At 48.1% G+C, this 15,309-nt stretch overlaps 1 protein-coding gene across 5 annotated transcripts in view; it reads right to left on the bottom strand.

Moving 5' to 3' along the window:
* Positions 1-15,309, bottom strand: part of CTDP1 (CTD phosphatase subunit 1) — an 83,292-nt gene that overhangs the window by 34,651 nt on the left and 33,332 nt on the right. For 3 of the 5 annotated variants that reach the window (XM_023648028.2, XM_023648029.2, XM_070275878.1), the window contains exon 11: positions 2,920-3,082. The exons of the other annotated variants lie outside the window; for them this stretch is intronic. In XM_023648028.2, the coding sequence (XP_023503796.1) occupies positions 2,920-3,082 (163 nt within the window). The remainder of the gene's footprint in view (positions 1-2,919; positions 3,083-15,309) is intronic. 5 annotated transcript variants of the gene reach the window in all.

Genomic DNA, 15,309 nt, shown 5'->3' with positions numbered 1-15,309 from the left:
TTATGCTTGGGAAACTTGTGCCTTGACAGCTGGAGAATACAAGGATGATGTGCCCTTGCCACATTCACTGCCCTGTTCTCTCTGCATGACCAACCAGAGACCTCTCATTGGTCTCACACATTTAATCTCCATCACTGCCCCAAACAAGAACTCCTAGGAGGCATTTGTGACTCTGAATTTGCGTCCGTGGGAAGAGCTCCTCTTGTGGATTGCAGTGAGTGCCAACAAACAAATGATGAGGAACCTCTCCCTGACTCTGGAAGGGTTGGCTGACTCTAGAGTCAACGCAATTTCAGCTCAGGAATGGTCGCTTAACTCATTTCATTGGCCAAGGTAGTTTTGGATAATTGTACGGCCCTTGATGATCTACTTGCTGAGCAGGAAGGTGTCTGTGCAGTGGTGAAAACCTCCTGGTGCACATGCCTAAATGCCTCTGGGGAAGTAGAAACCCAGTTATGTAAGATTAGAGAGCAGACACATATCACCTGACAATCCAGTGTCTTGATTTGTCCAGCTGGCACCTTCAGGTCTGGGCTCCTGGTTTAGAACCATCCTGCAGACTGGGCCTATAGCAGTGCTCTTAACCTTACTCTGTACACTTGTTGTGAAGTTCTATATCTACTGCCAGTCGAACTTGTGTAAAAATGATGTACCCAGTAAGGTGACGTTAGCTCAGCACTTTGACATGAGCTCCAATGCCTACGACCTTGGAGAAATACAGACTTTAATGAAAAATGCCTGAGAGTTCTCCCTCCTAACCCTCCTTGTTACTCAAATGTGGCTTAAATGGTTTCTAACCACTATGCACCCTCCCTCCAAAATGGGGCACGAGAACCAGGAAAGGTCCTTCCTGGCACCAGGGGACAAGACCACCATGTGCAGAGAACCTGACTGTTCATCAGTGATGCTCTCAGAGGAAGACCTTGATCAAAAGGGGAAAACGTGGAAAGTAATAAGAGAAACCTTAACTAAGCTGGAAGGCCTGGAGGGGAGCTCTCATGCCCTATCACAGTTTGCACCTCGGACAGGAAGATTGTACTATACCACCGAAGGAAGATTTCCCTCCCTACCTGAGAGAAATCTGGGCTGTCCTACCTGGCAACAGCCCAGCCAATGAAGCGCCATGGCCCAGGCAATGAGGAGTGCTGCAGCCTAGCCAATGAGGAGCTGTTCCTCTCCCTAACGGACCTTGCTCTAGAACAGCCCCTCCCTCCCCCTTTCCCTATAAAAGCAGCTCGTCCTGTGTTCTCTGGGTTTTCCTGCAGTCCGCCATAGCGTGCACATCCCAAACTGCAATTCTTCTGACTGCTCCCTCATTCTGAGGAGAAAAGACAGGCGAGTTTGCTTTCAAGTTGACTGGGCGCTGTCTGTACGGGCTGCAGCAGTAAACACAACCGCCATAACTGACTGTGGGCTGGATGGGCGGCCAGGAGGAGAGGTGAGGCACCTGCTGTCATCACTTCCCAGGGCCCCCTAGGCGGTAGCTTGCCCTAGGAGGAGGAAGAAATATCCTAGAGCAAGGAGTCTGGGCTTAGAGATAAAGAAGTAACAGTGAGGAAATTGCTTTAGAGAAAACATTTTTACCAGACAAAAAACAGCATGCATACCAGCTAAGTGCTCAAAAAGAGAAAAAACGGTAAATAGAGGAATTTGCCACATGTGAAAACAGGGTCTTCACAAGACAAACTGTTCCCTGAAGATGATAATCTGAGTTGCCAGCAAGATTGTACATTGAATATACCCATTCACATTTTTTTGGCTATTGCTGAAAATAAACCGAAATGCTGCTTTTCCTACTTAAGTGCTCTCCCCAGCATTCCCCATGAAAACCGCTTTCTAACCACACAGTAGCACCAAATGGGTGAGCAGCTGTGGCTGGTTATCTGTCTCTAGAACGAAGACGTGAGGGAAGGAGGACAGCTTCCGTCCTAAGCAGGGGCCTGGCTGGGAACTCCAAGAGGAGCTATGAGGACTCAAGATGAGTGATGTGGTTTCTACAGGGGTCCTTTCACAGAACAGTCAGCCCAAGAACGACATATAAACCACCTACAAACCCCACAGGCGTGCCCCTTCCTCAAGGGCCTGGCTGGTGACAGGAGGCGAGGGGCATACAGGGCCTAGGGGGAGGGCCCCACAGGACACGGGACAAGTGGGACTAAGGACAGGGCGACATGTAAGCTTCTGTTGTCTTTAAAGATGAACGAGGAGACAGATGACAATACTGACTTACAGGATTATTTGTAGTTTAGAAGGGTTTTGGTCCTAATGAAAATCCCCACTGTAGTTAATCTTCGACTCAAAATGGATTCAGGCTCCTAGTATCATTAGTCCCACAATTAAGCATTTGAGAAAACACAAATTCCACGTACATTGCCTAAAACTATTTAATGGTGTAATAACAAGATACCACAATAAATTGCCAGTTGTAACTTGTGTGTGTTTTAAAAATCTGTGTGTTCACCCGAGAAGGCAGTGATGTAGAGTTTCTCCCCCTTAGCACTGCTGACATTGTGGGGGGCTGTCCTACGCACTGCAGACTGTTCAGCAGCATCCCTGGCCCCCTGAATGCCAGGAGCACTCCCTTATTATTGACCATTTCAGAGGTTGTCACGTGTCCTTCGGGTTGGGGAGGAGAGAGGGGAGGTACAAAATCGCTCGGTTGGCCCCACCAATGGAACCACAAACCTGACTTTTAAAAGTGTTCTTATTGGTAAATGTTGCCGATACATCACTTAATATTGTTGCAAATCTCTTAGTAAAAACAAAAGTGCTAGTCCAGAACCACACACACCAGTGCGTGAGCACAGAATTTCAGCTCTACCTGGGATGCGCGGGTGCACACAAGTTCTAGTGGTGCCGGCCACCAGGACGATGGCCACTGTCTGTGGGCACCGCATCCTGGCACGCCAGGTGTCTCACCTCTTTGTCCATACTCTCTAAATCCTCCTTACACAGTGTGTACAGCGGCATTGTCTCTGACATGCTGGGCTGTCGCTTTCTTCTAGAAGGACCAGGCTGCTCTCCATCTTGATTATCTGGCAGCTCTTCACCAAACATCTGCTGTTGATGTGGCTGAACAACTCTGAAATGAATTTTATAGGGCCCAGATGAGGAAAGTCAGTTTGAATTCACCTTTTCAGTACTGAATCAGATTCCTGACTCTTGGAATAGGTAAACAAACAAATACATACAAACAGAGAGTATTTTACTTATGAAAAAACACCAGGTCTTGTCAATAGTACCTACTTATGCTTATCAGGCTTTGTTTACTAAATCAAATATCTGCTAGCTGAGCCAGGCTGAGTGACCAATCGTGCTTATGTTTCCTCTTGTTGAAAGCTAACACCTACTTCCTTTTGTCAACAAAACCACCAATGTTCACAGAGACCATCCGTTTGGCTCTGCTCATTTTAGAACAAAGGGGAAAATGCAAAGAGAGACGACGAACAATTTCCTAGAAACCAGCAGGAAATGTTATTTTATCCTCAAAATAAGGTCAAGCAAGTCCTAAGATTAAAAAAACCAAAACACCAAACCACCATTTCTACACTATCCAGGCTATAAAAATAGAAAAAAATGTGACAGTGAATTTAAGAAAATGGACTGTACTGGGCTGAAGTTAAAGTCACGTGCCCATGAAAGCCAGGGAGGGAGGGTTCAGAATGATGTCCGCCAGTTTTCTTAAATTATTAAATGTCACTGTAGCAAAGAGGAAGCTTCTATTTCAAGGATGCTCCTGTGCCAGTGCCAACAGCATGCTCAAGTCCCAGTGCTTCCTCTGTTGTGTCACAATTACAGCTCATCTGAGACAGGCTCTCAGAGCTCCCTCTACAGACACGCTTCATCTCCTCGCGTCAGGTCTCGTGGCCGTGCTTTTAAGTATGTCATGACTGTCAGAATTTAAAGGGGTTTCTGTGACAGCTGGCATTTTCTAGGGTCAGTTGCTTTGTGGGGTCGGGAGCCAAGCAAGGAAGCTTCCAGCACCTCATTGCCATCACCAACCACATGCTCACTTGCTAAGACACGGAAGACAAGGCACTAAAACTTTCTGAAGAAAAATGGGGGTATTAAAATCTAAACTACAAAATTAGGCAGAAGCAATGTATTAGGATAACCACAGGTTATCTAATGAAGGGAAGATTTTTTTCACCCAGGAATATAAAGGACTACCTAAAAAATGCTAGTCTCTGTTTATTCACAAGTCGGACTATGTTCCTAGCCTCACCACTGGCCAACCCACCAGCAAGTATTCACACAGCTCAAATGCTTCATATCCCATCTTCCGACGTGGACACCAGGGCACACGTCAGTTCACACCCACTTACCGTCAGCTCCAACCACCCAAAGCTCCTACTGTAAATATGGAAAAATGCCAAAAGTATTTTTTTACTAAAAGCAAACATACTACAGTCTCCCTTCAGAGAAAACTGTTTCATAGTTTTAACCAAAACACGAAACGTGAGAACAAGTATATCCCTGTATGGTAGCTGATCAGGAGCCTACGTGGAGCCTGGGCTGCACCTGATCTGCAGGCCTGGGAGGGGCCCTGGCTGCAGCGTCCACAGGTGTGACGACTTCATGTGCACAAGCAAAGGCACGATTCTCTTCCAGTCGTAAGATGCTGTAGATGAGTCACCAAATCCAGGGCTCCCAAGACCCCTCAGGGCATCTGCAAGATTCTCCCTTTTCCAAGGACACAGTAGAGGGGGACAGAATTTCTTCCTATATTTCCACCAAACAACAGATGACAACAGGCTGATGCACAGGCAGGGGGACCACTGTCCTCCACTGAGCCAGAGTGACTCCCAAAAATGCAAAATAAGCCACACTTCTCATTATATTTCTTTTTGCTTTGGAAAATAGTTATTTTTCATTAAAAAAGTGTCATGTTAACAGGTAACATTTTATTATTATTTTAAAATGAATGAATAAATGAGTATTTAAAAGATGTCTCCATTTTAATTTCTAACAGGGCAAACACTGGTAGACAAACCACAGGACGAAAAGCTTGCGGCTCCTATAGCCGCAAGGCCAGCTCTCACCCCTACACCACGCTGCTCCCACGTCTCCCGAAAAACAGGAACGTAAATGTGAGAGGAAATAAAAAACACAAGATTCACTGTCCATTTCTGAAATCAAAAGTTGGACTTCTGCTTTTCTCTATCCTCCCACAAACACAACCCAAGACCCTCACAGATAAACAGGGAAGACGACCGAGGGCGGGAAGAAGGCAGCCTGGCTGGGCCCCCAGGGCCAGGAAAGCACAGCAGTGACTTCTCTCGCTCCTTTCTGCTCAGACATCCCAGAGGCTGGCAACCCAGAAACAAACAGGCAGACACAAAGCCCCCAGAGCAGCCTGCTCTCTCCAGGACAGGACCTGGAGAAGGGCCACCTTGCTGGACAAAAAACCTTCAGACAATAACTGCTCTACTTCAGGCCAACACCACAGAAACTGTACCCCTTGACCCACTGGCAAGCCCCAATGCCCCTGCCAGTGGTCCCAGAGATGCCAAGTGGGGAGCTAGGACCTTCCTCCACACCAGTCAGGGATGAGCCCTGACCACTGAGTGTCAATGGAGACCATGGCGGCGGCAGCCTGGACGTCCACCCCCACCCTGCAGTGACTGCGAGGTTTCACCAGCACCTGGTGGTAATGTGGACACCATCTCGTGTCAGCAGTGACCATGGGGGGACCTGGAACTCTCATGGCCACCCAGCAGTAACAATGACTGCCATCTCAGGCGTCAACAGAGGCCAAGTGGGGGCCTGGACTCCCCCAACCCTACCCGAGTGGTGCCTCCACCTCTGCTGCTGGAGCAGAGCCAGAGGAAGCCAGCAGAACAGAAGGTTTACATTAGGTCCAGTCTCTCATAAGGAGATGTGAAACTGTCTGGGTTTCAACTGAAAATCACTCATCATACTAAGATCAGGAAGATCTCAAACTGCATGAAAAAGACCATCAGGAGATGTCGACTCTGAGATGACGGAGACAAAAGGATTCTCTGACAAGGATTTTAAGCCTCATGATGAAAGGCTTCAACCAGCAATTACCAGCACTCTTGAAATGAGCAAATAGAAAGCCTCAGCAGAGAAACAGGAGATGCAAAGAATAAATAAAAACATAAAAACCAAACACACACATTGGACAGACTCAACATCACAACGGAGGCAACAATGCCTGAGCTGGGAGAAGTCACAGCAATCACTCCATCTGAATGACAAGAGGACAGAGACTGAGAAGGAAACGACAAACACAGCTTTAGGGATACGTGGGCGGGTAACAAGGGTCAACACTTGAGTCACAGGCGTCCCAGCAGAAGAGAGCAAACATGGCAGAGCTGGAAAAGTCCCTGGAGAACAATAGCTGGAAATGTGCCAAATTTGGCAAAAGACATTAAACTTTCAGATTCAAGAAGCTGAGTGAATCCAAAACAGGATAAATCCCCCAAATCCACATTAATACACATCATAATCAAACTTCAAGACAAGGACAAAGTCTTGAAAGCAGTGAGAAATGTTACTCTACCAATAAGGGAAATACAACTTGAATGAGAGGCCCAAGAAGAAAAGGCACGATCCTACCAATAGAGATGAAGCGTCTGAAAAATTAAACACCTACTCATGACAAAACTCACAGAAAAGTAGGAAGAGAGGGGAACTTCCTCAACCTGATAAAGACCATCAACAGAACACCTACAGCTGACATTGCACCTAAAGGCGAAAGACTGAATGTTTCCCCCAAGATTAAGAAAAAGGCAGAAACGCCTGCAGATCAAAGGAACAGGCAGAGAACCCAGAAACAGACCCACAAAGATACTCAACAGAATTTTGACAAAAATGCAAAAACAAGACAACAGACGAAAGACAGTAGCCTTTTCAACAAATGGTGCTGGCACAAAAAAATGACCCCAACCTAAAGTTGCATACCTAGTACAAAATTAACTCCAAATGGATCACGGACTTAACATAAAACATAAAACTATAAAACTTCAGAATAAAACATAAGAGAAAATCTTTAGGATCCAGGACTAGGCAAAGAGTTAGACTTGACGCCAAATGCATAACTCATGAAAAGGAAACTGATAAATAGAACCTCAATAAAATGAAAAATTTTTCCTCTGCCAAAGCTCTGCTAAGAGGACAGAAAGACAAGCTGCAGAGTGGGAGGAAATATCTGCAAGCCACATAACTGACACAGGACTAGGATCTAAAACGTATAAAGAATTCTCAAACTCACCAGTAAAAACGAACGTCCCCTGAGAAAATGAGCAGAAGACACAAGGAAACGCCTCACTGAAGAGGATGCGCACAAGCAGAACAGCCCAGAGAAAAGTCCAGCGCGACTCACCGCGAGTGAGGGCGGCACAAGCCAAAGCACACCGTCACCACAGGCCTGTCGGAGCAGCTAAAATAAAAAATGGTGAACACCAAATGCTGACGAAGATGCAGAGAAACCGTCCTGCACTGCTAGGGGAGTGTCAAACGGTACCGCAAGTCTAGAAAGGAGGGCAGTTTCTCATGAAACGGAACATACACTCACCACACAACTCAGCAACCACACCCTGGGCACTCACATCGCAGAAATGGAGACTTACACAAATGGTTGTAGCAGCTACTTATAACAGCCCCAAGCTGGGCACAACCCATAAGTCCTCGAAAGGGTCAACGGTTACAGAAACTGTGGCACAGCCTTACCGTGAAACACCACTCAGCAGTGAAAAGGTATGAACGACCGATCAGAACGACGTGGACGAATCTCCAGGGACTGTGCTGAGTGAGGTCACACACCACATGAGTCCACTGATAAACCATTCTTGGAATGATGGCAGTAGAGGGATGGAGAACAGATCATGGTTGTGGGTTAGGTCTGGGGGTGGGGCTGCAGAGATGGAGATGGCTGTGGCTATACAACGGTGTCAGGAGGCCCTGGGGCGATGGATGCCCTGCATCTGGACCCCATCAGAGATGGCACCCTCCTGTAACACTGGGCTGCAGTTTTGCTAGATGCTACCATTGAGGGAGCTGGGCAAATGGCACATGGGATCTCTCTGTGTTGTTTCTCACAACTGCCTGTGAATCTAGAATTGTCTCAAAATAAAACCTTTTAATGAAAAAAAATCAAATGTTCATAACTGGTAGCACATGGTAACGATAGATAAATAAAAAGGAATTCAGAGTTTCACATGCTGTCCTTGCACAGAAATATATTTACAATGCTGTGAGCCCCAGGGCTCCCCCATGGTCTTGGTGTCCCAAGTGGAATGCCCTCAAACCAGCAGCTCTCACCTTCTCCAGATGCCTCCCCGGCACTGCTGCCTGTGAGAAGTCAAGGTTTAGGCTCAGTGACCACCCCTCGGACCTTTGCCCATCACATGGGCAGCTCCTAACACAAGGTGAGCTTGAACTGATATTGCTGAGGGACTGCACCCGCCAGCTGGATGAAGCCTGCTCTTATTTCCAACGTCTCCCTAAGCATTCTGTGCACATACATCTTGTGGAAGAGAGGGAGCGTTCTCACACACACTGACAACAGCAAGGGAGAGTTCCAAGACACATCCACCAAGGACCTCTGATTCCAAGTCCCCCAGATGAGCCAGCACCCTAGCCCAGCACACGCATCCACACAGATATATCTGCACAGACACAGAGAGCCCACGAGGACATGCCCCCATCCCTGCACGCTCCAAAAATACCAAAGAAAGAATCACAGAAATTCACAATTTTCAGAGCCCTCAGTCAGATGAGCACATGGGAATGAAGTAAGTGCCCAGTAGCTCCAGGTACCCTGTCACAACAGGGTCTGTGCGGGGTTCCAGTCACAGACCAGGGTAGAGTCACCATTCTGGGGGGAGGAGAACAGGGCTCCCACTGGTGCGGCCCTCGACACACAGGCGTGGGGCCACTTCTAGCTGTAGGACCGGCAGGAGCAATGGGCTGACGAGCGCCCTGATGGGGTGGCTCAGGGCACAGCCCACAGTTCCAAGGATGTAGCAGTTTGGACACTCTGCTTTTGCGGGTGCTAACTGTACATATGGAGATTTCCTGTAGGTGTTGCGCAGGCACGTGTGGCCAGATGGATTAAGGACATGGATGTGTCTGGGTACAATGTGAAATCAACCAAACGGGGACAGCTCTAGGTTCAAATGGAAAGGAAATGTTTACACTAAGCCACGTGGGGTCAAGTCCACTAGGACCTGACTTTCACTAGGATTCTAGTCCCCATCGCACAGATACAGAGAGCCCATGAGGACGCACCCCAGTCCCTGCATGCTCCCCTCTACTCAGAGCACTACTGCCGCTCAGACGGGGGTTAAGATTGGGATCCCTGTTTCTTATACAAATTGTTCATCTCACCGATTTTAAAAACAACTATCAACAAGCTGTACCAACATTCCCTAATTTTGGGAGAATGTATAGTTTCCTGTATGTACAAGTGAGGAGAGAAACAGAGCATAAGCAACGTGACAAAGGTTATTAGGAGAAGCCTCAGGTCTCCCATGATGTGAGAAATGACACTAGGACAACACGCTGGTTTGGATATCGCAATGCTGCTTTCCATGACGAGGTTTATGTGACTAACATGATTTAATGAAGTAAATTAATATCCTTTCATACACCCAAATGGGCTGGCGATAACTTAAGAAAACTAGTATTTTGGTGGAAATCACACTTTCAAGTTCAAAAAAGAAGAAAATTTCATCAAAAGTGAACTTGTTAGAAAAAACTACAGCCATGTGTATTCTCCTCAGAAAAGATAGGCAGAGCTGAAACATTTGTCTCTTTATGGTGTCATCTGAAACTGAATCACTGCTCTTCACATAAATTATACACGTTTCAGTACAAATACGTGGTTATCTGTTGCCTGATTATTAGTGTTATACAAATAAAAAAGTGGGCGCAACTTTACTGAAGTTTAACTTACCATCTGCAAGTCTGTTTTCAGACAAAACCTAATTACTTATTCTCACTTATCTTAGAAGCTCCCTAGCCTACTGCTACTTATTTCGAGCGAGGCTGAATAATCCCAAACCATTTTTGTATCTAATTTTTAAACATTTTAAAACAAACATTTTGAGACAACATGCCTTTGTTCTTTACATCTAAGAGAAATATGCCAAACATTTGTGATTTTACTTAACAGTATGAAAAGCAGAGTCTAAAACACAGGAATTGCTCATGTAAACATCAGTCCAGTGCTGACTCTGACTGCTTTAAATTATGTAAGCATCAGTGTAAAACTGCAATTTCAGAACTACCTTTCTGCATTATCACAGAATGCGCAGATCTCCCCATCCTCATACTTCCACTAACTCTACTCATGAGACGCTACAGAACATAACCTAAGACAGAAATCTGAACCAGAGCCCGAGATGCCAGTGAAACGCAAGGCTGACAAGGGAGTGCTTGTCACTGCTGCATGAGCCCTCTTCGCATGCCCTCATTTTTAAATGTTACAGATCATAATGTTGTTTTACTCTACATGATAAGTTAGCAGGCATTTAAGTTAATCTAGGCAGTGACCATCTCAGGGTGGTCTAGGGGGTCTGTCAACTCTGCTAAAAGGCTGGAACTGATTGAGTCAAAAGAAGAAATACATTAACACTGAAAGGTCAAGTCCACAATAGGACAACTTCCTAAAAACTGGAAACGCTCTCACCTTCGCTGCTGTGCCAACATTCCTGTTATCGGAATCAGAAACCCCAGATTCGTCTCAGGCCCTTCCCCTCTCCGGCCTCACAGCCCATCTATCCAGCTGGGGCTTGATTCTCCTTCCTTACCCAGGACCAACCCTATGGTGCCACCAAATCCCCACTGGGTCAAGGAGATGCCAAAGGGGAGCCCAAGACACCTCCCACCACCACCTGCCACCCTGAGGGGCTCAGGCACCATGGCCACCGGGCTCTAGCTGTCTGATCCTGACAGCAGTGAAATCGACAGAGAGGGTCACACCACTGCTCTCATGGAAACACAGGGCACAGAAGAGAGGGACCAGGGAGGACCAGAGTACACTCCTGCAGGAATGATCGCTTCCTGCACTGGCTGCGGCCCAGGCTCCTTTCTTGGCCCCACCCGGTCTGCACTGCTGGGGAAGCCTCTCCTGGTGGCGCCCCTCCTCAACCGCCCCCATCTCCCTCTGCCTGTTTAACACTCTTCTCTCCATGGAGCACAAGGCTGCGAAGGGCAGGACCCCACATCCCACATCCCAGTGCAGAGAACAGAGCCAGGTGCTCGGAAGGGGCTCAAAATACAAAATCCCAAATTCCCATCTTTCTATTTACTGCAGTATTTACTTCAGCATCCCATGTCCTGTGAATAAGCAGAAAACATGGTGTTTCCACTTGTTGGAAGTCTTCCAGAGTTAAAATTCAGGGGGTACTTAGTAGCATCCCCACACACAGAGCAGGCATTTTTCAAATTCATTATCTGGCGAGTTAATGTCACAGAGGCTCCTCCCAGGACACCACTAATAGAGACACATTTTCTTCTACTTATAATACAACTAACTCTTAAAACTCCCAAAGGCGTCTCCCAGCACTGGCAGCCCACGTTTCTGGAGAAAAGTGCAGGCCTGCTGCATGAACACCACCACGGCATCAAGCCACATGGCCAGGTTCTGCCTCGCTCACACCTCATCCCTGGCTCCCCGCCCTGCATGGTCCCTTCTGCATCTTGTCCATCCTGCATCGTCCTGCAGCTGCTGGCAGCTTTCTCAGGCTCACTGCTGGCCCTGTGTCTGGGAGGCTGCCCTGGTGCTCACGATGAACCCTATGGAGAGGCCTGGAAGTGCTTGGGCATGCGGGCCCCCATCATCAGGAAGCAGATGTCCCAGCGAATTTGCCTGCGTCCCGCGAGGCTGGGACACACTGACAGTGATTCTCTGCTCAAGTGGAATTGCCGCCTGCAGGCCTGGTGGGACACTCTTCCTGACCTTTCACGCTTGGCTCACGTCCCCACCCAAGGAGACTTGGACCCCACAGACGACCCCTCCCTCCTCCCAATTCCTCCAGTGTGTGCACAGCATTCAGACAACTCAACATTCCATATGCCTCACAGCATTTGCTATAGTTTCATGTTATCAATCTCCTCTCTACAGCCCCAATAGTCCTAAACGCCCAGTTTTGCTTACTTATGTGATGTTATAACATATTAAGGTAATTGTGGCAATTAAAAAATAACTTGCTTTAAATTCTTTTGCTATATAGAAATAAAGATTTAAGAGGCAAAAATCCATCTATTATGTAAATATATACATTACATAATATAATGTAATTATGATTTAATAGCATATTAACAGTATTATTACATCATTAACATTACTGTTAATATTAGTAATTAGCAGCATGTAACGTACTACTTTATACACAGACACATACACACAGAATCAGACCTTCCCATCTCTGGTTTTAAAGAGCTGGATGTAATGTGCTCACTCTGGTTGTCTCCGTTACGCAGCTGGGTTCACTAAGTCACCGGGTCTGTAGACTTGGTCTGAGTTTTGAGTTTCTAGACCCAGGCTTCACCCTGGCCTGCCGCCCACCCCTCCTCTTCTCGGGGACCACACACACAGGTGGCATTTGGCCTTTTCCACACTAGCCTTCGCATCTGGTGACGGTTCTCTGTGCTTCCAGTTTGCACGTTTTCCACTGACCATCTTCCAATTAATTCCAGATTTTGTATTTTCCACTTCTAAAATGTTCATTTGGTTATTTTTTATAGATTATAATTCTCCACCTTTCCACCTGTCTTCCTACTTTATTGAACCAATGATCGCATTACCTTAAAGGCTCTGGCATCTCGGGATCCCACGCAGCCTGAGAACTTGAGGGTGTCTGTGGCCCCGGACCCCTTCTCCTGGGGTTCTGCTCCCCAAGTCCCAGCTGCTCTGACAGCTTCAGACCCCAACCTGCCTAGGGAGCCCAGAGAGACAGGGCCTTCCACTTGGTTCCTTCTCCCCCACCAACACACATGAACCACGCTGGGCCGACACCCTAAGAGAAAGGTGGGGAGTGTGGCACTCTGCCTGCCCCTCTTCAGGCTGCAGTTCAAGGCCTGCGGTGTTGGATGTGGATGCTTGCTAACACCCTTGCACAGCTGTCTTGTCCATTTCGTCACAGCCCTTATGGCTATTTGCAGCAGGAGGGTGAGTGCAACAGCAGTGGTGCCCTCACGCAGAAGCAGAAATCTTCCACATGTGGACAGGACATGTCAGGCAGAGCACTCACTAGGGGGGCAGATGCCCAGAGAGACCCCAGGCCAGTAGGAGCACAGGCCCTCGGCCCCAGGCTTGGGACCATCTGCACTCCTGGAGCAGGGCAGGGGGACACCTCGAGCTGTGAAAGAACGGTCAGCACGGGAATCACCACTTCTGAATGTTCCGCCTTTGAGCGTGTGGGAAATGGCAGCCTGCGTTAATCCACACTGCCCTGACGACCAGAGCTGAGCTCTTCTCCCTGCTGATGGCCCCAGGGCTCCTCTCCTGTGAGCCTCCACTCGCACCTGCCCCCACCTGGAAGGCAACCCAGGTGCTGGGTCAAGGTGGGGCCCTCCCAACGCTGTCCCGGCCCCAGAGAAGGCAGCTGTCTGCACCACTGCTCACGGACACCTCCCGTCTCCCTGACAGCTGCGTGGTCCACGGGAAATACACACAACAGCTCTGGGAATCTGGGAATGTGGTGTTGGCCTTGCTCTGAGCTGGTGCTGCACAATCTGTCTTCTCTCTGTTTAAAATCTCACTAACCTGACCCCATCCTTGAGGCCCAGCCCGGTTCACCTCATGAGCTCCCGTGCTTACTGTGGACCCCACAGGGAGCGATTTCCTCTACCTGCCATCTCCACAGACAGGAGCCAAAGCCAGCAGGATCTGCACCCGTGGTGCCGCACGTGGGAAGGCAGGCCCTGGTGCTATGTGCAGTCTTCACCACACCTCACACCTCACACCTCAGAACAAGGACGGCAAGGACGGCTCCACTCACACTCCTGAAGGCCGCGTGGGCGGCACCCCACCATCCCGCAAGGACTGGGTCCTCTCGAGGTGCATGCTGCACACCCTGGGATTTACTTTTAAATAGAGGAGCCTCGGAAATGAGGACAACCTCATCATTTTAAGCAATAAAAAAGAACATCCACGACATACATGCTACACGGTAATGAACACAGAGCCCACTGTGAACACTGAAAGTGTACGCACGGTAAGAGTTTGAGAAAGGGGATAATGGGATTGGATTTAAAGAAACAGCCTATCTCTGAAATCCTATGGGACAGTAAAATACAGAGCTACAAACCAAAACTCAATTTTTTTCAGGGTAGCATGAACAAGTTATTCTAAAATACGAGCGAGCACTTCTGTCCTCACTTCATGTCCTCCACCCCAGGAAGGTGAGCTCTGTGAGTCAAGCTGCTCCCTGCCAAAAGAGAACGCCCAATGTCCACCCGTCCTCGCGTCCTGAGAGAGCAGTGCTTTAAAAGATGCCCACCTGAGGTAACATTACATCACCAGAGAATCTTAAAAAGAGGGTGGAATGCAGAAGGAATCCACGGTGAGAAACAGCTCAAGAAGCTCCTGTAGAGAACACTGAGCACTAGAAATGTTGACTCAGAGAACAATACCGGGGTCCTTTGTCCTCATGGATGCAAGTCCAGGATGGCTGGGCAAGAGCAGCTGAAACAGTGCAACGTGCTCTCCTCTCCTACACCTGCCTGGGCAACTTGTTCCTCAGAACATCCCTCCAACCTACAAAACACCTCCCAGAGGAGAGAAGGCAAAAGATGACAAACCCCACTAGGAGAAGGGGGCACTCAGGATGCAAGGGGGAGTCCGCTGAAGTGAAATCCTAATGGCTCATCAGCATGTCTGATGTGAGGGGGTGAGAGGTCACCCTTGGGCAGCCGGCGACGACGGTCAGAACGTGATCGTGCTCCTGCACCCGCCAGCCTGGAAATGGACAGGCGGGCACACCATGTGCTGTGCCCCCAGCACTGCCAGGGAGCAGAGGGTTGTGCCCTACTGGCAGGACTGTGAACCTCAACAAACTTGTAGCAAAATAACTGACACCATTTAGTAAAGTTCAAGGTACATTTATGCCATTTTTGAGAAGTGACTCCACAGAAACACAACCAGCAACACACGGAGGTCACGATCTAACAAATTAAATAATTAAAAGATTATGTTATTGGAAGAAAATGGAAGTGAAACTGGTGATGATGCTTTTAGGTACAAATAACCACCACCAACCAACCAAAAGTCCAAATCAAATGGGCTGACCCCAGGGCGCTTGTCCTTTTATATCTGGAGACAGACATGGGGTCAAC

The sequence above is a fragment of the Equus caballus genome, chromosome 8 (genome assembly GCF_041296265.1).
Source record: "Equus caballus isolate H_3958 breed thoroughbred chromosome 8, TB-T2T, whole genome shotgun sequence".
Lineage (NCBI taxonomy): Eukaryota > Metazoa > Chordata > Mammalia > Perissodactyla > Equidae > Equus > Equus caballus.
This window is presented reverse-complemented; position numbering and strand designations above follow the sequence as displayed.